At 51.8% G+C, this 20,061-nt stretch overlaps 1 protein-coding gene across 6 annotated transcripts in view; it reads left to right on the top strand.

The window, feature by feature from the left end:
- Positions 1-11,197: 11,197 nt before the first annotated feature.
- KSR1 (kinase suppressor of ras 1) overlaps positions 11,198-20,061 on the top strand; it is a 146,650-nt gene continuing 137,786 nt past the window's right edge. For 2 of the 6 annotated variants that reach the window (XM_035027752.1, XM_035027750.1), the window contains exon 1: positions 11,199-11,680. In XM_035027752.1, the coding sequence (XP_034883643.1) occupies positions 11,450-11,680 (231 nt within the window). In that variant the 5' untranslated portion in view covers positions 11,199-11,449. Of the gene's footprint in view, positions 11,681-20,061 lie in introns of all 6 variants that reach the window. The other 4 variants (XM_035027751.1, XM_035027755.1, XM_035027753.1 and 1 more) reach the window with 4 other exon arrangements.

Raw genomic sequence — 20,061 nt, 5'->3', positions numbered from 1 at the left:
CGGTGAGCCCCAAGGAGGGAGGACCGAGGCCTGCCTGCCCCGGTGCTCCGTGGTTGGAGGCTGGGTGCTGATGGAGGCCCAGCGAGGAGACTGAGAAGGAGCAGCCAGTGAAGCGCAGTTAAATCTTCCTAAATTTCAGTTTCCCTGTTGTAAGTAGGGATTAGTAGTTATAGTACTTCCCTCATAAGGTGGCCCTCAGGATCCTGGGCTATGCATTAAAAGTGGTCAGAACAGTGCCTTGCAAGTAATAAGTGCTCAGTATATGTTAGCTAAAAATCTGCACCTTGGGCGCCTGGGTGGCTCAGTCGGTTAAGCGACTGCCTTCGGCTCAGGTCATGATCCTGGAGTCCCGGGATCGAGTCCCGCATCGGGCTCCCTACTCAGCAGGGAGTCTGCTTCTCCGTCTGACCCTCCCCCCTCTCATGTGCTCTCTCTCATTCTCTCTCTCAAATAAATAAATAAAATCTTTAAAAAAAAATCTGCACCTTATCTCTGAGCCTTGTAAAGAATCGCTCAACCTGGCCCACTGGTCTCAGCTGTGAGGCGAGAGCATCTAGGGGGAGGGGTGGAGCCTGTGTCAACCAGGTTGTCCCGGCACCTGGCACCTGGGGGTGGTGGAGGCTCATCACAGCCCTGGCAGCTTTGTGCGATTGGCTTAGCTCCCAAAGGGGAGGCCTTGACACCCTCAGGGACAGAGCCTGGATGAAGACTATGATTAAGGAGGGTGAGTGTTTCAAGTCCTTGTAAGTGTGTATTAACCAGAAATGTGACCTCGTTTTATGCTTCTGAGCTGAGAGTCCCCTCAGATGCCCAGGCCACAGGGAATAGACACAGGTTTGTTGCGTTTCAGCCTCCATAGAATGGGGATGATCGGCAGGTATGTAAATAATTGTAGGAACTAGTATTTTTCAGCAGCCCCTTTCCCTTCTAGGCACTTCTCCACCCACCCAGCTCTCTCTAGTCCCATCAGGGGAGTAAGAATATCAGTCCAAGACAACAGACTCTTCTCCAATGATGGTATTTCAGGGACACAGTTGTGTTTATGGGGAGCTGTAGGTGGCAGGAGGGAACCTTTCCAAGTCTGTCTTCTGCCTGGGACTAGGTTAGTGCTGCCTCAATTTCTTGTAAAACAAGTCCTCCCAGCATATGAAATCCAGCTTGAGAAAGATCTTTATGCTAATTAAACGGGTTCATTTGGTTCAATGATGAAGAGTAATTCAGAGGTCATTTGGCTTGTGATTTGGTAGTTCCAGGGGCCTAGGCTACGTTTTGGTTATTCTGTGAATGTGGGGCCGACCCCCAGCAATCAATTTCTCTGGGTTTAAACCCAAGGAGTACCAACCACATCCTGAAGATGTGGAGTTCAAGCAAACTAATATAGGTGAAAGGACTCAGATGAATTTCAAAAACAATGGGACAATAAAAAAGGCAACACGTTATCATTTATCATTAGTTATATTACAGGTGTAGAAGTATCTCTTGGCAGTCAGATCCTAGGAATTTCTTACCTGGCGTCGGATATGCGCTGGATCACAGCAAGGGCACTGGAAAATGAAGATCTCAGCTTCCATGAATTTATCTAGAATTTTGCAATTAGAAAATCTAGGGAGAAAAAAAAGCCATTTTCACTTTAGCATACATGCAGATTTTCTGTTTTGTGGTCTTATTTTTGTTCTGGCTCCTATTTGTGGGAATGGGCACCATAACCTTTCAGTGCTTCGACCCAGGTGGGGATATTACATTATCTTTAATTTCTAGCCATTTCCCGCCACCTTTCAAACAACCTGCAAAAACAGCCTCCAGCCCTTACCTCCCCGATTCCCGTTCATCGCTCCCTTTTGCAGGCTGTGATCAGTGGGAGGCTTCTGAAATTGGAAAATTGTATCAGAGCTGTGGAAATGATTGGAACTAATATAGTGTGCTTACAGTGCCAGGCTTAGAGGCTGAGGGCTTTTCATGAGCTGTTCACTTAATCCTTGTGACAGCCCTAGCCAGGCAATTATACCGGGGAACCTAGAGGCTCAGAGAGAGAAAGTGATTTGGTTAAGGTCACATTATGAATGAGGGTTAAAATGGAATTTTTTTTCAAAGATTTTATTTATTTGAGAGAGAGAGCAGAGAGAGAAAGAAAGAGAGAGAACACGGGGGTGGGGAGGGGCAGAGGGAATGGGATAAGCAGACTCCCCACCGAGCAGGGAGCCCCACAGGGGACTCGATCCCAGGACTCTGGGATCATGACCCGAGCTGAAGGCAGACACTTCACCAACTGAGCCACCCAGGTGCCCCTAGAAATGGAATTTAAACTCAGGTCCAGCCTCATTCCACAGTGCTGGCCCTTGACCTGGCCCTTGACCATTAACCAGATGGGGCCAAGAGATGATCTCCTTCTGAGTCTTTACTTTATGGAACTATGTGACACTAATATAGAGCCCCATTTACTTCCAAGTCTATATTGTCAGATTCTCTGCTCAGGTTATTTTCACATATACGTATAATAGATGTGAGTATAAATTGAATAGGAAAGGGAGTTGCTTTCAAAGGATCCAATAGGATATTTAAGTGCCTCTCAGGAAATTCAGTCTTGCAAAAGCAAAACAGCATTCTTAAATTATTGGCTTTATCTTGTTATGTGACATTGGCAAAGTTCCTGATCATTCATGCAACAACTGTTTGTTGAGCAACTGCTGTGTATCATGCACTGTTGTAAGTACTAGGCATGTAGGAATGGGCACCACTGCTGGCTAACAAGTCCCTGCATAAAGAAGGAAACAAATCCATAAGCCAAGCAGGTTGACAAATAGCGGTAAGGCCGAGGAAGGAAACAAACAGGGCAGCATGACCCAGCGCCAAGGGTGGGAGTGGCTGCTCTGGAGAGTGTGGCCAGGGGGGTCCTCTGTGGGGAGGTGGAACGTGAGCTGAGAGCTGAAGGGTAAGAAGACGCCGTGCATCTGGTCAACCGGAGAGCGGGCACAAAGGTGGCAGTCCTCATAGGTCCTGGGTGGAGCTCTGGAGCAAGCTGATGGAGAGGATGAGGAGCTGGCAAGGAAGACCAAGCAATAGCACTCAGAAAGGTAGGAAGAAAAGCAGAGGTCTGAGGGGCACTGAAGCCAAGAGAACTGTTTCAAGATGGCGATGTGGCCACTGCTTGAGAGGCTGTCTCTCATTTGGGATCATGGCCACCACTGGCGACCTTGAAATGGAAAGGTTGTCAGGCTGCATGATGGAGACCAAGCTAGACTGGTAGGTTGGAGAAAGCATGAGAAGTAAAGAAATTGAGTGTAGACAACTTTTCTAAGAAGTTGTGCTATGAAGGTTAGCAGAGAAACGGGGCAGAAGCTGGAAGGGCATTTGGGGTAAAAGCAAGGGGTGCTGGCCGGTCTCCCATCCAAGATGTTCTCTGCCCATTCGTGTCCCACTCTGGGCTCTGGGAGGGGGACCCTTTTGTACTGCATCCCCTAGACTGTCCTGCTAGAATGTTCCCAAGCGGGTTCAGCCAAGAGAAGGCAAAGGCAGGAGAGCCCTGTCCCCTATGCTGTCCCCTCCCACATGGCGCAGAGAGCACTATTCCTTCTCCTGGTCTTTCTGCACTAGGAGTTGCCAGCCCTACCCAGTGCTGCTCATCTCTGGCTGCCCTAGCATCCTTGTTTGCTCCCTTAATGTTGTAAGTGGCCCCTTCTTTGAGGTCAGTTGAACCATCTGAGTGAAATTTTGCTTCTTGCCAGGACTCTAACTACTACAGAGGTCTGCTTGCCTGTCTTCCTTCCTTCCCTCCCTCTCTTTCTTTCCCTTTCTTTCTTTCTCTTTCCTTCTTTCATGAAGGGGGATACCAGAACATGTTTGTGTGCAAATGAGAATAACAGGGCAGAAAGGGAGAAGATACAGGAGAAAGCAGGATACTTGCTGGAATGGAGGCCTCAAGCCTGCTGGAGGGGATGGGTACCAGGGCATCTCTTCTGTGGTCACAGGAGGATAGGTGGGGAGCACAGGGCTGTAGATTTGGTCTGATGGCCTCTAGTTTCTCACTGAAGGATGAGCCAAGAGCATTAGCTGACAAGTGCAAGGTAATTGGTAAAGATAGAAGAAAGCATGAAATAGCCATCTCTGGGACTCCTGGGTGGCTCAATCAGTTGAGTGTCTGCCTTTGGCTCAGGTCATGTGGGATCGAGCCCCGCATCGGGCTCCCTGCTCGGCGGGGAGTCTGCTTCTCCCTCTCCTTCTGCTGCTCCCCCTGATTGTGCACGCTGTCTCTCTCTGACAAATAAATAAAATCTTTAAGGAAAAAAAAGAAAGAAATAGCCATCTCTGAGAATGGGAAAATGAACTTTCTAGGAAAGGTTGGTAGGCTTGCCAGGCCTGAGAACTGCCAATTTGAGGTTTGCAGTCATGAATTTAAAGAGCAGCCCGTCAGCAGAGCTGTTTTTCTCCAATATTGTTCAGCTGCTCTGGCACGGGCCTGGAGAAGGTGGAGGGCTGGGTTTTACAAGGGCTGGGACTTCATTAGCCAGGTTCCTCTGGCGGGAAGAGAGGGCCGAGTTCGCTGAGGGGGCTAGCCAGGGACTGGCCGTCATGATGGATCGAGGACTCTCCGTAGGGCAAGGAGGGAAGGAAGGCCGAGCGCAGGGGATAGTAGGTAAATGTGACAATGGGAACAGGTGGGAGGGTTGATGAAGCACAGGGGTGGGGGGAAGCTGGAGCCCACAGTGACAGAGCCGAAGAGTGTGGGAGATTGGTACCAGAAGCCACAGGATGCAGAACACACCCTGGTGGCTCAGAAGGGCAAGGATTTGAAAGTGGAGGAGGGGAAAGGGTCAGGAGAGTAGAGGTTACCCACATCACCTCCTGCCTTCCCTGGATGCGTTTCTCTCCGCCAGGTTGCCTGAAGAAGTACATGGCAACCGGTGTGACTCTAGTCCCAGGGCTAAAAAGGACCCTTCTCAACTTGGCTCTTTCTTGTGACCTGACCCAGAGTGGGTTCTGACCACGTGACACCGGTGGTGGTGATTTCTTCTAGAGTGAGCACCTAAGGCCACACAGGGTTCCTCGAGAGAGGCCCTGGCTTCTTCACCTATAAAATGCAATCCCGGGGCGCCTGGGTGGTTAAGCGTCTGCCTTCGGCTCAGGTCGTGATCCCAGCGTCCAGCCCCGAGTCGGGTTCCCTGCTCAACAGGGAGCCCTCTTCTCCTTCTCTCTCTCCCTCTGCCCCTGCTTGTGCTTGCTCGCTCTCTTTCAAATAAATAAATAAATAAAACCTTTAAAGAAAATAAAATGCAACCCATCATTTGTTTATTCAATCACATGTAAGCACTGTTGTGTGCCAGGCCTCTCTACCTCCTTTATCTCTCTGGGCCACCCTGGAGGGAGAGATGATTTTTTTTTTTAATTTAAATTCAATTAATTAACATAGAGCGTTTTACTAGTTTCGGAGGTAGAGTTCAGTGATTCATCAGTTGTCTATAACACCCAGTGCTCACTCCAACCCGTGCTGAGGGAGAGATTCTTATACTCATTTTTATAGATGAGGGAGCACAAGCTCAGGGAGGTGAAAACCTTTCCCAAGATCATACAGAATCTGTCTGAGTCCAAGGAGACTCATTATCCAGTCAGGGAAACGGGCAGGGGAGGAACCAAAAATACAAGGTGTGTGCAAGGTTCTGTGGGCATTTGGAAGTTAGAAAGATCGTTTCTGTTGTGGGAGAGGGGGTGGGGGGCTCCATCTCCAGGATGAGTGGAAATGTAGGTGGGGGAGGTAGAGAGGAAGCACTGCAGGCAGAAGTGACAAACTGAGCAAGGTCCCCGTGACATGACACTCCCCGGTGTGACCCACGACGGTTGAGTAAAGGCAGTTAGGAGCAACCGCTAAGCAGGGCTCCTAAGCTTGTCTACAGCCCTTGGGGTTCATGGATACCCTCAAGGGGGCCCCACAAACCCCAGGAAGTTGTTTCACAACTGTGAGATGTGTGTGTATTTTTCTTTCCTGGATAGACACTTTTTATTGTCATCAGATTCTTTTCTTTTTTTTTTTTTTTTAAGATTTTATTTATTTATTTGAGAGAGAGCACAAGAGGGGGGAGAGTCAGAGGGAGAAGCAGACTCCCTGCCGAGCAGGGAGCCTGATGCGGGACTCGATCCCGGGACTCCAGGATCATGACCTGAGCCGAAGGCAGTCGCTTAACCAACTGAGCCACCCAGGTGCCCCTGTCATCAGATTCTTTACAATTGGGACATTTGACTCAAAAAAGCCTTGAGTGGCACATGAACTTGGACAGGGCAGCGGGGCCTGGGAATGAACGACTTTGTGGGCCTTCCTTGTTTCAGGAATTCATACTTCACCCTGAGGTCAACGGAGACCCCATGGGGTTTTCTAGCTGGCGAGCCAGATGGGACAGGCCTTAGGAAGCACAGTACAGGTTACTGTGAGCTTTCCTTTCAAAGGAAAGTCTGTTTATAAACTATAAAGTGATGTATCACTTGCTGCTCTGTTCCCAGAGGCTAGCACAAGGCGCAGGGCACCGCCTACTGGGGGGCTCAGCGAATCTTTGGTGAATGAATGAATGAATGAATGAGCCCAGGGAACAGATAATGGAGTCCACCTCTCCAGGGTGACTCCGTGCATTTCCCGGATAATCTGAGGGTAAAATCCATGAAAGCAAAGCTTCTCCTGTACTGCCCTAGGTTCTAAGAGAAGCCTGCCACCTGCCAGTCCTGAGACAATCCTGGGCGTGGAGGTGGGAATGGGGCGAGTGGGTGTGGCCACGCCTGGCTGCAGGGTAAGGCTCCTCCGACAGCGCCCCCCAGTGTCTTAGGAGGGGCAGCGGCCAAGATCGCCCAAACCATTTCTTTCCTCCTTCCGCGTTCAACCCATGGGCTTGTCTGGCATCCTGTCTATTTCTTCCGTATCCTCCTCGTGCACCTGCGCTTGATTCTGCACCTGTGACCTCACTTGGGCCACTGCGGCAGACTCATAACCAGTGCCCCTGCTGTGTACCCCTGCGTCTCTCACATCCACCCTTCCAGTTGTCGGAGAGATGTTTTAAAACACTTAAAATTGTCAGGAATGGGGCTTTCTTTGCATGTGCCCTTAGACAGCTATGCTTCTAAAAGCTTGAACACACAAGTCAAATGGGGATCTTGCTAAAATCCAGGCTGCGATTCAGCTGCTCTGGGGTGGGGCTGGAGACCTTGCATTTCTAACAAGCTCCCAGGCGATGCAGGAATCTTGGACCACATTAGGACTAACAAAGACTTAGAGAAGAATCCAAACTTCCTGCCCAAGTCCTACTTTATTGGACCCCTTCCCAGCAGTCCCCCTGTCCTCTCCAACCCCTGTTCTTTTCTGCTTGTGCTGTTGCCACACTGGTTCATTCTGTTCCTGGAGTGTGCCAAGTTGTTCGTACCTCAGGCCATTTGCACGTGATGTTCCCATTGCCTAGAATGCCCCCTTCTCGGAGTTCCACATGCCTGCCTTGCTCCTCCTTATTTAGATCTTAATTCGAGAGCAGTCAGAGAGTGCTTCTCTGACCACTTCAGCTAATGAAGCACCGCAGATCCTGGGGACTAGCTATCAGCTATTAGCTTTCCCCCTTCACACCACTTATCCTTCCCTGAATTTATTCTGGTAATATATTTGCTGACTTGTTAACTTCTGTCTCTACTCTCAGGTTTGTTGCACGGGAATAAGGACTTGGTTTCCTTCGCTTGTCCTATCCCAGAGCCTGGCACATGGCAGCTGCCCTTCTCGTGCCTGCTGGGTCTAAGCATGAACTTGCCCACGCGGCTGCGTGGTGTTGAGACGCACACAGGGTTTTGCAAGCTTTGAAGACTTAGTGAGCCTGTAAAGCAGGTGCCTGAGGCAGAGGGGAGGGGGAAAGGAAGGGGAGAACTCTGTACTGAGGATGCCACAGAGAAAGTCTCAAGAGCCTGGAGATGAAGTTGAGCCTAAGAATCACCACGTAATGGATGAATTCATCAAACCAGGAGAGACTCACTCCGGAGGGTGGGAAAGGAGAGTAACTAACATTAGTTAAGTGAGTTAAATAAGGCGCTTGGAACAGTGCTGCCCATAGTAAGCATTTAACCAATAAATAAAAATAAATACGTCAGACCCTTCCTCTGTGACCCTCGCTTTGCAGATCTCTCTCTGTCCATCCTCACAATATGTAACCTCCATCTTGCAAATGAGGAGAAAGACTCTCTGAGATTAGAGAGGGCTTGCCTGGGGTCAGACAGCCATTCCAAGCCAGAACTGAACACCCCGGTCCCTGAAACAGCTCCAGGGATCCCTGAAACAGCTCCAGGGAAGGTCGTAAACGCCACACTCCCTGTCCCTCTCCCTGCTCTCTGCTGCAACCCAGCACCTGTTACCATCTGCCATAGTGGGCATTCATCCCACTGCTTTCTTCCTTGTCTGTCTTCTCTAGCCAGAATACAAATTCCTTGAGGGTAAGGATTTTTGTTTTGTTCGCTACTGTTTCCCGGAGCCTAGAATAGGGCCGGCCACCTAAGTAAACACTTGAGGAGTACTTACTGAATGTTAAAGGGATGAATGGAGGGATTATTTGTAAAGCCTAGCTTTCTGCATCTCTAAGAGGCAGTTCTGTAAAGGTGTGGCTGAGGGGACCTTCCCGAGCAGGGCGTCAGTGCCTCTGAGATGGAGTGGGTAGGTGAGCAGTCCCTGACTGACTGCTTCCAACAGATCAGAAGGAAGACCGTGTCCATAGAAGAGGGCCGGGCTGCGCGGAGCCTGGCGAGACAGCAGCCAGGGGGCTGGGGTTTGTCCAGTCTCCAGCCCCAACACCACTGCCAGGCAGGCGGTTACTACCCAAAGTGGCCCTGGGGGGAAAATGTGTCAATCAGGCCCCAGTGGCAATTACAGCTCGATGTAAATGCATCAATAGGCACTTACCAGGAAACCTCTTGTGAATTGAGTTAGAGTGAGTCAGTCACTTAAGCCTGGCAGCTCTGGCTGCTGAACAAACAGAGATTCTCGACCAGCCCAGCTGGGACACACTATGGACGGTCCCTGGAGATAGTTCTCTGGGCCCACTGACCTTCCTCTACACCAACGCTTTCAAAGTTCAGGCCCCCAGACCCACGGCAGCCGCAGCAACAGCACCCGAGGACTTGTTAGAAATGGAAATTCTCCAGCCCCATCCTCAAGCCACGGAATCAGAAGCCCTAAGGGTGGGGCGTCTGGGTGGCTCAGTCATTAAGCGTCTGCCTTCGGCTCAGGTCAGGATCCCAGGGTCCTGGGATTGAGCCCCGCATCGGGCTCCCTGCTCCGCAGGAAGCCTGCTTCTCCCTCTCCCACTCCCCCTGCTGTGTTCCCTCTCTCGCTGTCTCTCTCTCTCTGTCAAATAAATAAGTAAAATCTTGAAAAGAAAAGAAAAGAAACCCTAAGGGTGGGGTCCATCACTGCCTGTTACCAAGCTCCCCGGAGATTCTGATTCACACTCAGGTGGAGAACAAGTGCACAGTTCCCTTTCAGGGAAGTTAACTACTCTTCTGTAAGGGCCGTGGGCTGGGCTAAGGTAACAGTCAGGGGTGGGGGGCTTCATAAATACAGAACAGGGAGTCCTGTTTTAAATTAAGTGAGGAGTGGGAAGGGGCAAGAATTAGGGAGGAAGCCTCTTGTGTTTCAGAAAATTGTCAGAGGAGGGGTTCGTTTGCAAAAGCACATTTTAAAGTTATCATAGTTTTGTATTTTAGTTTTGAAATTTCAAATGACATTAAAGGGGGGTTTAATATAAACTGCCACCCAGTACTATGTGTGGAGTTCAGGCAGGAATACAATGCTGGGACCCTACCTCCTGTACAATTCTCATTCTTCAAAAAAAGAGGGAAGAGACAGACAAGACAGACACGGAGAGAAAGTGCCCAGGCCTGGGCTGACCTCAAAGATAGGAGAAACTCAGCACAGGATGTGCCTGAAGAATTCATGAAATGGGTTGCTCAACTTCATGGAGCTCCTGCTGTGGGCCATGCTCTGTGTTTGGCTCTGGCAAGAGGATACAAAGATAAATTAGCCAGCCGCTTCTGCAGCCAAGGCACTTACAAGAGAAAATTCAGAGATACTCCTTCTGGATAGCAGATGTTGGAAGTATGGAATTGTGCGCTTTTGATTAGAGTCTTGGCTTTTCAGTTTAGCCGAGTAAGAGGGCACATGTGAACCCCGCAGGAGATGGGGGGTGGAGGGGAGAGTGCGGGGATGGGTTGCCGCTTGAATGCTGAGGTGGAAGGCATAGACAGGCAGGCACACACAAGCTAGTAGGGGTACTGTGCCCATGTCCACAGTGGGCGTCTGGGGCCGTGGTTAGGAGATCTGAGGTTGGCTTGTAGCAATTACTAGCATTTATCCAGTGACAAATGTGTCAGTAATCAATTTAGGTCCATACATTAACTCATTCTTTATGTGAACCCTAGGTACTGTTATCACCCCATTTTCACTGATGCAGAAACTCAGACACTCAGAGGTGAGCTCACTTTGCCCAAGTCACACTGCTAGGTAGAGTGTGAATTTGAGCCCAGGCTGTCTACTCGGGAGCACTCCAAGCCCATGACAAATCAATGTGCCACCCCAGGCGTCTGGACTCGCCTGCTGGGTTGGGGTGGCGGAGGGATGGGATACTTATTTTGGTGGGTAAATAAGTTCCTGAAGAAAGCCCTGACGTCTTTCTCCAGGCCTGAGCATTCCCTTTGGCGTAGACAATCTCGAGTCCAGTGCTCTGCGAACCAGCTGGAGGACAAGTACTTTAGGCCCCTTCCCACTAGATGGCGGCCCCTAAACCCACATAGAAATTCTGGAACCTCCACTGTCCCCATCTTCCAAGGGTTCAGCTGCGGCTGCAGAATTGCAGGAAGCGGACCCTCCGGGCCCCTGCCCCGCCCCATCCGGGGGTCGTGGGAAGCCCCCAGGCTGAAGGCGGGAGTATGGTGTGGGGGGGCTGGTGGGGGGTGGGTAGGGCGGGGGAGACGAGGCTCCCCCGGCTCCGGGCATCCGGGGGAGGAGCTGGCGCGTAGCAGCCACTCCCGGGGCGCAGGGGCGGGGCGGTGTCGCACAGCCCGAGCCCGCCGCCGAGGGGGAAAGCTCTGGGCCGCCGGGCGCGGGGCTCAGGGCACCGGGCGCGGATTCGGGCCCCGAGGGCGCGGGCCGGGCGGCAGGTGCGCGGCGCGGACTACAAGTCCCAGCATGCCCAGCTACCCTGACCCGGCCACCGCTGCCACTTAAAAGCTTCGGGAGCCGCAGCCGTCGGGTCGCCGCGCCTTTCGCTTTGCCGCCGCTGCTGGGCGGGCGGGAGCGGCGGGCTCGGCGGCCGGTTGTACTCGCGTCCGGGCTCCGGCTGCGCCGAGGGGCGCCCCTCGTCCCGCCCTCCCGGCTCGCGGATTCCCTCCCGAGGCGCCCGCGCCCCCCGGGCTCCCCGCCTCGGCCACCCCGCGGCCCCGATGCCGAGGCATGGATAGAGCGGCGCTGCGCGCGGCGGCGATGGGCGAGAAGAAGGAGGGCCGCGGCGGGGGGGACGCGGCGGCCGCGGACGGGGGCCCCGGGGCCGCAGCCAGCCGGGCGCTGCAGCAGTGCGGCCAGCTCCAGAAGCTCATCGACATCTCCATCGGCAGCCTGCGCGGGCTGCGTACCAAGTGTGCCGTGTCCAACGACCTCACCCAGCAGGAGATCCGGACCCTGGAGGTAAGGGGGCCGCGCGCCCGGGAAGCGGCCCCCAGCACCGCACCTCCCTCGCTGCCCCGGTGCACTCCTTCCCAGATGCATCCTGGAGCTCGGGTCGCCCCCTCCTCTCCTTCCTCCACTCGCTGATGCGGCGGCTTGGGGACCCTAGACCAGCTCCTCACCTTGGGCGGGATTTGGGGGGGGGAGGGGCGGAGTGGGAACTGGGGTGGAGGCTGGAGGCGCCCGTGGGCGGGGTGGGCTGCGCGCGGGCATCCCATGCTTCCCCATCTCTGCCCCCACCCCATTTCCATTTGCGGGGCTGCAGGACTTATTCTCCCACTGAGTCACACGCTGGACTTTTCCCTGTGTGACTGTGACGAGCAGCCGTGGGCCGGGGTGCCGAGGCGTGGGGGGTCCCCCTGAAGTGTGACCACAGGCCCGCCATTCTCTGTCTCTCTGTCTTCCCCTCACGCCCCGGACTCCGGCTTGTTCCTTCCTTTCCTCTCCTCCAGGATTTTTGTCTGCCGCTTTTCAAAACGTGTTTGCTGAAACTGCATTTTTTACTGTTCAGGCATTTGGTGCTTTCCGTTCGCGCAGCCACAGCATTTCTCTGCTCAAAATATAATTACCCACCGACTCCCCCACTCCTCCTCACACACTGGATTTTGGTTTAGGGAGGAGTGTGCTGGGGCACGACGCCTTTGGTGGGAAGATGACACTATTTAAGGGGTTCTGGAGGAGCTGCTCTCCAGTGTAAAGAAGAATATGATCCTCAGGCCCTCCTCCCTCAAATTATAGCCGGGAAGTGCAGTATTAAAAGGATTTGGAAGAACCAGTCAGAAGGGTGGTTGGGTTCTCAGAAAGGGGGAGTCTTCACCCTCCCCCATACACAATAGAGGGAAACTAGTGCATTCCCAACTAGCTTTTGTCCAGAGACTCGAAAGGCTGCGAAATGCCAGGCGCCACTTCATTGCTACCCCATCTTGAAGAAGTGCCTTCTTTCTGCCTCGCACTGGTACATCTAGCCTTTGCAGATCTGGGGATGTTTTGTTTTATTAGAACCTTCATTTCTCAACCTCTCTGCTCCCCACCCCCCAACCGCTTATTGCTGATTGCCTCCGCCAGTCAGTGATTTGAGCACACCAGAAGCCCGAATCCCTGTTTGATCCAAAATGCTTGGGGGTGACTTCTCTCCTGCAGTTCTGTTTTCTTAAGAGCTACAAAACCAGGGACATTGGAAGCATCTAATCAGTGCTGGCTATTCTTCTTTTTGTTCTGGTTGCTATAGCAGTGATGACCAGGGCTTTGCTTAAAAAACAAACGAACTAACCCCCCCCCCCCCCCCCCCGCAGCTGTCCCTTCTTGCACGCATGCTGCTGTTTTCCAAGTGGTGAGAGAAACTGGTTTCTTGAACACAGCCGAATGTGTTTAACCAGCAAAGTTCAGTTTTTAAACTGACACAGTAGGGGGCCTGTGTGGCTTAGTTGTCGGAGGAGGGATCATCGTTGGGCAGCATGTGTCTGGTTGGACGGCTGTGTTACTGAGATGAGAGAAAGTTCTCTGTGTGGGCCTCTCTCGGATTGTCCGCTGTGTCGCTCTGAAGAGCTCCTGGTTCACAGAGTGGATACGGGAGAACCAGTTACTGTTTGTTCCCTGGAAATGGTGCCTTGCCCACTAGGTACGCTGACTTTCAGGGTTGTTCGTTTTGGCAAAGGTATGCCATCAGGACACCCAAAGCATCCAGCTCTTTGGATCTCTGGGCTGTGTTTATTCAGAGGCCAGAAACCCACGCAAAGGTCCAAAGGGGAAATACCCAGCTCCCTGTTCTCTCTATTGTGATGTGGATTTGGGTCCACCCCACTCCCTGAAAAGGCAGCACCTGGTTTGTTTTTTGGGATGGGAATTTAGACCCCAGGAACTGGTTCCCTAGGGCTGCCTCCAGCTAGTTTGAATGCGTCTCTTCACCCTGGAGGCCTGAGCCTCCTAACCTTGACAGGGAGGTTGCAGTGGATCTCTTCAGGCTCTTGTGGCTCTAAATTCAGTGGTTTAGTGAAGGGCCCTCAGTTGGGTAGAATCAAACATTTGTTACATATGCCCTTGTTTAAAAATAGTTCTAAAACCCAGATTTACCAAACTGATAAAATAGGGGGGAAGTAGTCAAAGAATTCTGCTGATAGGGACAGTGTGGCGGACAGTTTTGAGTTCAGGTTTGGGGGTCTGTGTGACCTTGGGCAAGTCCCATGACTTCTGAACCTCAAGCTTTCCCATCTGTAAAATGGGGATGAGACCACAGAAACCTGCAGTGTTGCGAGTCTGTAAGTCCGTGTCTTACTACCAGAAGATTCTGCCTATAAACTTTCCCGAGGGAGGGTTCAGTGGCATTCACAACCCAGGCCACCTTCAGGAGAAGGTACTTCGATAGAGCTGGCTCTTGTTTCCTGGAGGTGGGCGACCCAGGCCAGGAGACAGTCCCACCAGCATGTAGTGAGGTAAGCAGGGCAGTGGTGATGTCCGCTCTGGCTTTCTTTTCTGTTCTGCAAGCTCCTCTCCCATCATATTCCAGGCCAGGGCCCTCAGAGACTATGCTTGCAACACTGGATTCCTGGCCTTTGAAGGAAGGGGCTGACCAGAGGGCTTGGCTTACGCAACTGCGCCCAACTTCTCCCAGCATGTTAGGAACCCCAGCACACTCTGGCCTTTGTTCACTAAGTGCTTGCTGGCAGAAACAGCATGTGGGATGCCCCTGGAAGTCTCTGACCTGCTCAGCTGCTGGTGCCCGAGATTGCAGGTTGTGATGATGTGTGGGGGTCAGCATGTCCAGCTGCCCTGTGAGGACTTTCTTTGTGTAGTGGTCCTGTTTGGATTCGAAAGAGTGGAAGGAGCCGGGGTTTTAATGTTTGCCTTCTACCTGCTAGCCAGTGTGCTGGACCCTTCTCAGTCTCCTAGTATTTCCTGGAAATCCACCAACCTTCACCACACAGTTTCTTCTCTCTAGATGGGGAAGGAGGGAGACAAAATCTGAACTCAGAGCCTGAATTTGTAAACAGAGTTGTGAGGCTACTTCATCCTAGCGGAAGCTGGTTCCCTGGCTCCATCAGACCCTCCTAGGGGGTCTGAGAACTCCACCGAGGCAGGATAGAATGTTCTCGTTCCCAGATGTGCTCACGTCGGGACACCTGGCTGGCCTCACAGCTGGGCTTGGAGCCCCAGGCCAGCCAGTTCATTCCCTCATGTATTCATCCTTTGTGGGCCGAGTCTGTGCTGGGCTCTGGGGAGATAGCAGTGCCTCGTGAAGATTCACGTTTAGTGGCGTCGTAACTTTGTCCTTTTCTGCCTACCTGCTAGTACTTTCCAGAAGAGGCTAAGGCATACCAAGTTTCCCACCTTGTGCTCTTATAGAGAGAAATCCCTGCTATGCAAGTGACTTGGAGGAAGGAGTCCCCAGAGGATCTTGCCCATGGGCCTTTCTGGAAGGTGACGTTGGGGAGCTGTGGTAGGTACAGTCTGCGTTTTGGCCCCTTCGCTGAGGCGTGGCCCGGGAGCCAGGAGGCGCCCAGGGGAGGACTTGATGCTACTCAGAAGGTCAGTGGGGTTCGCCTTTCACCCAGCTTGATTGTGGGTGACGCAGAGGTTAGAACCCTGCTGTGTGGAGTACCTGAGCTCTCCCTGTGGTCCCAACCCCCCACCCCCCCCCCCCCCCGCCCCAGAACTGCTGGAAAGGAGAGGGCTGCCCTTCGTCCTCACAGATCAGGCCCTTGGGCTTGCATGAACATCTGTTCACTGGACACACCTTCAGTTATTACTGGTTTGCCTGCTGAGCTAACTGCAGCCATCCTGGCAAGGATTCTGAGATAAGGAGGATGCTCTCCTGGTCTTTGGGGTACACTTTTGAGTCCACTGGGGAGCCAGGCAGGTGAACCGTTACTGCGTCCAGTAACGTGGCTTGCTGAGTGCTTAGGGATCAGGAATATGACCGAACGGTTGGCCAGGCTAGCCTTCTGTTGTTTGGGAAATATTCCCAGAGTCTTGGTGTCCCAAATTATGTCCCCGGCAGAACTATGAGCGAAAGCTGGTTTCCCTTTCCCCACCAGCCATTGCTCCAGAGTGGGGCGTTTCTCTCCTTCTGCTCCATTGCCAGAGTTTCAGCCTCCTGCTGGAGGGATGCAGAGATGGGGCACTGTCCCCTTTGGTGTCTCCTTTTGCCTTGGCAATTTTCCCTGGTGGAACTTGCCCCCGGTGTTCCTCAACGGTGGCCTGGAGAGGGTGCTACCGTTTTCGAGGCTGGGGAGGGCTGGATGGTGCTGGAGGAAGGCCTCACCCGAGTCTGCAGCCTAAGTTCATGTGAGTGCCAGGAGGCTGCCAGTTTGCTACCTGGGGACACTAGTGGGAAGGCCTCCTTCCCCTCTGAGCTGGCCCCACATTCTGGGGAGCTGCATTCCCCACCACAAGTATTCTGGACCTGCCTGCTGGCTGTGGTCTGGAGAGGGACTGCAGAGGGCCTGGTCCTCAGTGGCGGTGTCTGCAGCCGTGGGGGGATGTAGCAACACCTGCGACCAAGCCTCTCTAAGCTGTGCTTTTTAAAAAGTATATATCTTTTTCAGAACAGACGGATTGGAATCTTCTCTCACATTCAGTTCGAAGAGAAAGCCATGTAGGCTTCTTTGGGGTTATGGGAATGGCCTGCCAGCACGGTGGGGGCAGACACGGGACAGAAACAGTCTTGTTCACCTGTTCTGGGTGGAGCACTCTGTCAGGCCCTTGGCTTATATTGCCTTACGAGGGTTTATTCTCATTTTGCAAATGAAGACATCGCAGCTCAGAGGCCTAGGAGACTGAGCGAGTAGGCGCCCGGGCCTGGGTTGCCTGGTCTCCGGAACCTACATTCTGAACTTTGCAACTGCTGCTGGCAGCCATGCTGGCCCTTCTGATCAGGATCGTGGCTGCTGAGCCCTGGAAAGTGGCCAGCGCAGGGGTGTTGGTTGGGTGGCTCCGTTCCCGATGACTGGGCCTGCTGGTGGCCACCCCAGGCTGTGAAGCCTCTGAGCTGGGCTTGGGTCTGCTTCCCTAAAGTGCAGCCCGGCACATCCTCCAAGACAGGTCTGTGATGCAACCAGCTCTGGGCTGGCGTCACTCTGAGAAACGAGAAGCTGCCTGGAGATCAGCTTGCTCATAATTTTTTTAATGGATACCTGCCTTATTCTTTCTGAATAAGCCCTCTGATGTGCAAACTATTCTTTAGCTTTCTACTTTTTACAAAAATATTTTAGAAATACACATAATGGTCTGTGTTCGGTGTAAAAAAGAAAATACGGATGAACAAAAGAAAAAAAAAACACCCATAATGCCACCTCTCAGATCTGGTTAATTCTTATTAACATTTTGCTGTATATTCTCCCAGTGTTTCTGTCCTCTGCATTTGCATACGGCGTGCACGTATATATTTGTAGAGCATACCATGTGCATTGCTTTATAATGCAGTATCTTCTCTCTACATCAGTACACACAGATACACATCATCACTGTTGGTGGCTGCATTGTGTGGTCATACCATCAGTTCATCGAACCAGTCCTCCCAGTGTTGGCCATTCAGGCTGTTTTCTTTTTTTTTAAAGATTTTATTTATTTATTTGACAGAGAGAGAGGGAACACAAGCAGGGGGAGTGGAAGAGGGAGAAGCAGGCTTCCCACTGAGCAGGGAGCCCGATCCCGGACTCGATCCCAGGACCCTGGGATCATGACCCGAGCTGAAGGCAGACGCTAAACGACTGAGCCACGCAGGCGCCCCCATTCAGGCTGTTTTCAAGTCTTGCTTTTATAAATCCTGCTGCAGAGAGTAGCTTCCTAGAAGTAGAATTTTCTGGCTCAAAGTATAGGAACACATGCAAGCCTAATCCTATTCTTTAAAATCTTTAGGGCATAGGGGTGCCTGGGTGGTTCAGTCAGTGAAACGCCTGCCTTCGGCTCAGGTCATGATCCCACGGTCCTGGGATCGAGCCCCGCGTGGAGATCCCTGCTCAGCGGGGAGTCTGTTTCTCCCTCTGCCCCTCCCCCCTGCTTGTGTGCGCGTGCACTTCCCCCTCCCCCCCCACCTCATGCTCTCCCTCCCTCAAAATAAAATAAAATAAAATCTTTGGGGCATAATATATTGCCCCTTCCCCAACATGAATGCCAGGATTTATAATAAAATGTTAGCCTTTATGCATTTACCCCTTTGCGCCTGCATCTGCATCCACCATGAGATCGAGGACTGAACAGGAGACAGGAAGGACATGGTCCCCGAGGCTGAGGTACTGGGTTCTTTGTCAGAAATTATGGGTTCTAGTTTTGCAGCTGCCGTAGCTGAGGTTCTGGGGTATGTGTCAAGGACTGTGGGTTCTAGTTTTGCGGTTGCCTGCAGCAAAGTTGGGAGGGGGCTTGGGCTGACCAATTAGAATAGAAGAGGGAACGTTCCTTGGCCCAAGACAGCAGAGGGGGTGCTGGGTATCAAGTTGGGCGCCTCTGTGCGGTGAGGTCTTTATCCCCAGGAGCTCATGAAAGTCATGCCACTGAGCTGGAGCCTCGTTTTCCTCACCAACCACAAATACTGATCAGATAGCTATTTGGGGTGTCTTGGCAAGAGGGTTTCAAAGGATCTTGGGCTTTCCATCTAGTCCAGCCCTGTCATTGTGCAGGCAGGTGAGGAGGCTGAAGGCCTGAGGGGGAAGTGACTCGGCAGGAATCCCATGAGAGAATTAACCATGTCAAAGGGTGGAGGAGGGACCGAGGACTGGGCTGGGATTCAGACCACAGGGGCCATGTAGACTGATGGCAGAAGCCTGCTTCCTCCCATCCTGTGCTGCTGGGGTCCTCCACTTCCAAGAGTTTCCTGCAAAAGCAAGCAGATGGGTTTGCCTTCCCGCCCTGATCACGGTGTCTTGGGGACCCTGGGCAGTGGAGAGATTCTTGGGGAACAGCTTGGGGTATCCTGTGGGTGGGCCCTTTTTTGAAAACCAGCCCAGCCAATGGGCGGGCTCAGTCAGAATGGGCTCTCTGAGTCTTTGAACCTGACTATGTACTTTCAAGGGCTTCTCATCCTTCCACTGAAAGATCCCCTGGGACTTGGGTGCGTGTGAACTTTTACTCCTGTAGGGCCTGCTGTTTGTCTTAAATTTGTGCAGATGTTGCATTATCTGCCACAATACACTGTTGTTGGTTTTAATGTCAAGGTAACATTATAAATGATTTGCTAACACTTCCAGAAGATACAACCTTTTAATCCAATGTCTTTGTGTCTATCTTGGCTTTCTGCCCTATCGCAGACCCCAGGTAGAGATGCAGAGGGGTTCTCTGGGGATAGATGCTTGGATCAGAAATGCTTTGTCATTTGTTCCTAGGCATGACTGTTTCTCATCTGCATCGAAAAAGCCTCAATTTGAGCTGCGGCCACATATAAAACCTATATATTTGTATGCATCTCTATTTCTCTGCCATTCTGGCCTTGGTGGGCAGCAGTGTGCTTTAACTGGGCAGATTGCCTTTCAAAATAATGGAGCTCAAGTATCCTGTTTGCTTGCCATTTTTCTCTCCCTTTTCATTTTTCCACCCACAGAATAATTGCAAGAATGAATTAAGACTTGTGTTTAAAATTAAAAAAAAAAAAAGAGGGGGAAGGAAAGCATACTGAAGTCCGTGGAAAGACCAGCTATGGTTAGGAAAAGTAACTTTTTGCACAGAATGAACTACAGACTCCACTCTGTAACATTGGTGAGGGTTTTGCTTTTCTGGTGAGATAAACTGCTTATAGAGTGGTGGGCTTTCTTCAGCATGACACCTGGAGGTTTTGAGTCCCAAGGGTTTGGTTTGGGCATGGTAGGGCCGGACCAGCTTTATTCATGGTGCATTCAGAGTTTTTACTGGCTGGGGAAAAAGTTACAGGCATATTTAAAAAGTGACTTGAGTGTTCTCCATCATTGGGCGCTGTCTTGAGAGCCCCCTCCCTCCAGTCTGGGGCCCTTGAAAGGGCTTAATGCAGCTTTTCCTATACTGTATCTGTGAAAGAGCCCTTCTTGGGGTTGAGAATGTGCCACATCAGCCCTCTCCCTCCTGGAGATTCCTGAAGATGATTAGTGTTTTAAAGGCTCTGAGAAGTCCTGCCACAAGTGTTCCCAAACTTATTATTTATCCAGGGCTCTTTATTCCACTGAACATAGTTGGGGAAATACTTCCTTAAGCCATGAACAGGGAAAGAGGCAAGAAAGTGTAGCCTTAGTTTCAGCTAAGCTTTATGTTTTTATGGTGCTGGGGTCCCATTTGAGATTTCAGTTTAAATCAGGTGGGTTGAGGAGAGGTTGGTGACTCCCTAGACTTACCAAGCTGTGTGGGGTTGCCTTTTGTCAAGGGAGGTGCTTTCCAGAGGGAGGCAG

The sequence above is a fragment of the Mirounga leonina genome, unplaced genomic scaffold (genome assembly GCF_011800145.1).
Source record: "Mirounga leonina isolate KUSES-001 unplaced genomic scaffold, KU_Mleo_1.0 Mir_200, whole genome shotgun sequence".
Classification (NCBI taxonomy): domain Eukaryota; kingdom Metazoa; phylum Chordata; class Mammalia; order Carnivora; family Phocidae; genus Mirounga; species Mirounga leonina.
The sequence above is the reverse complement of the archived record's forward strand: the minus strand, read 5'-3'. Positions and strand labels throughout refer to the sequence as shown.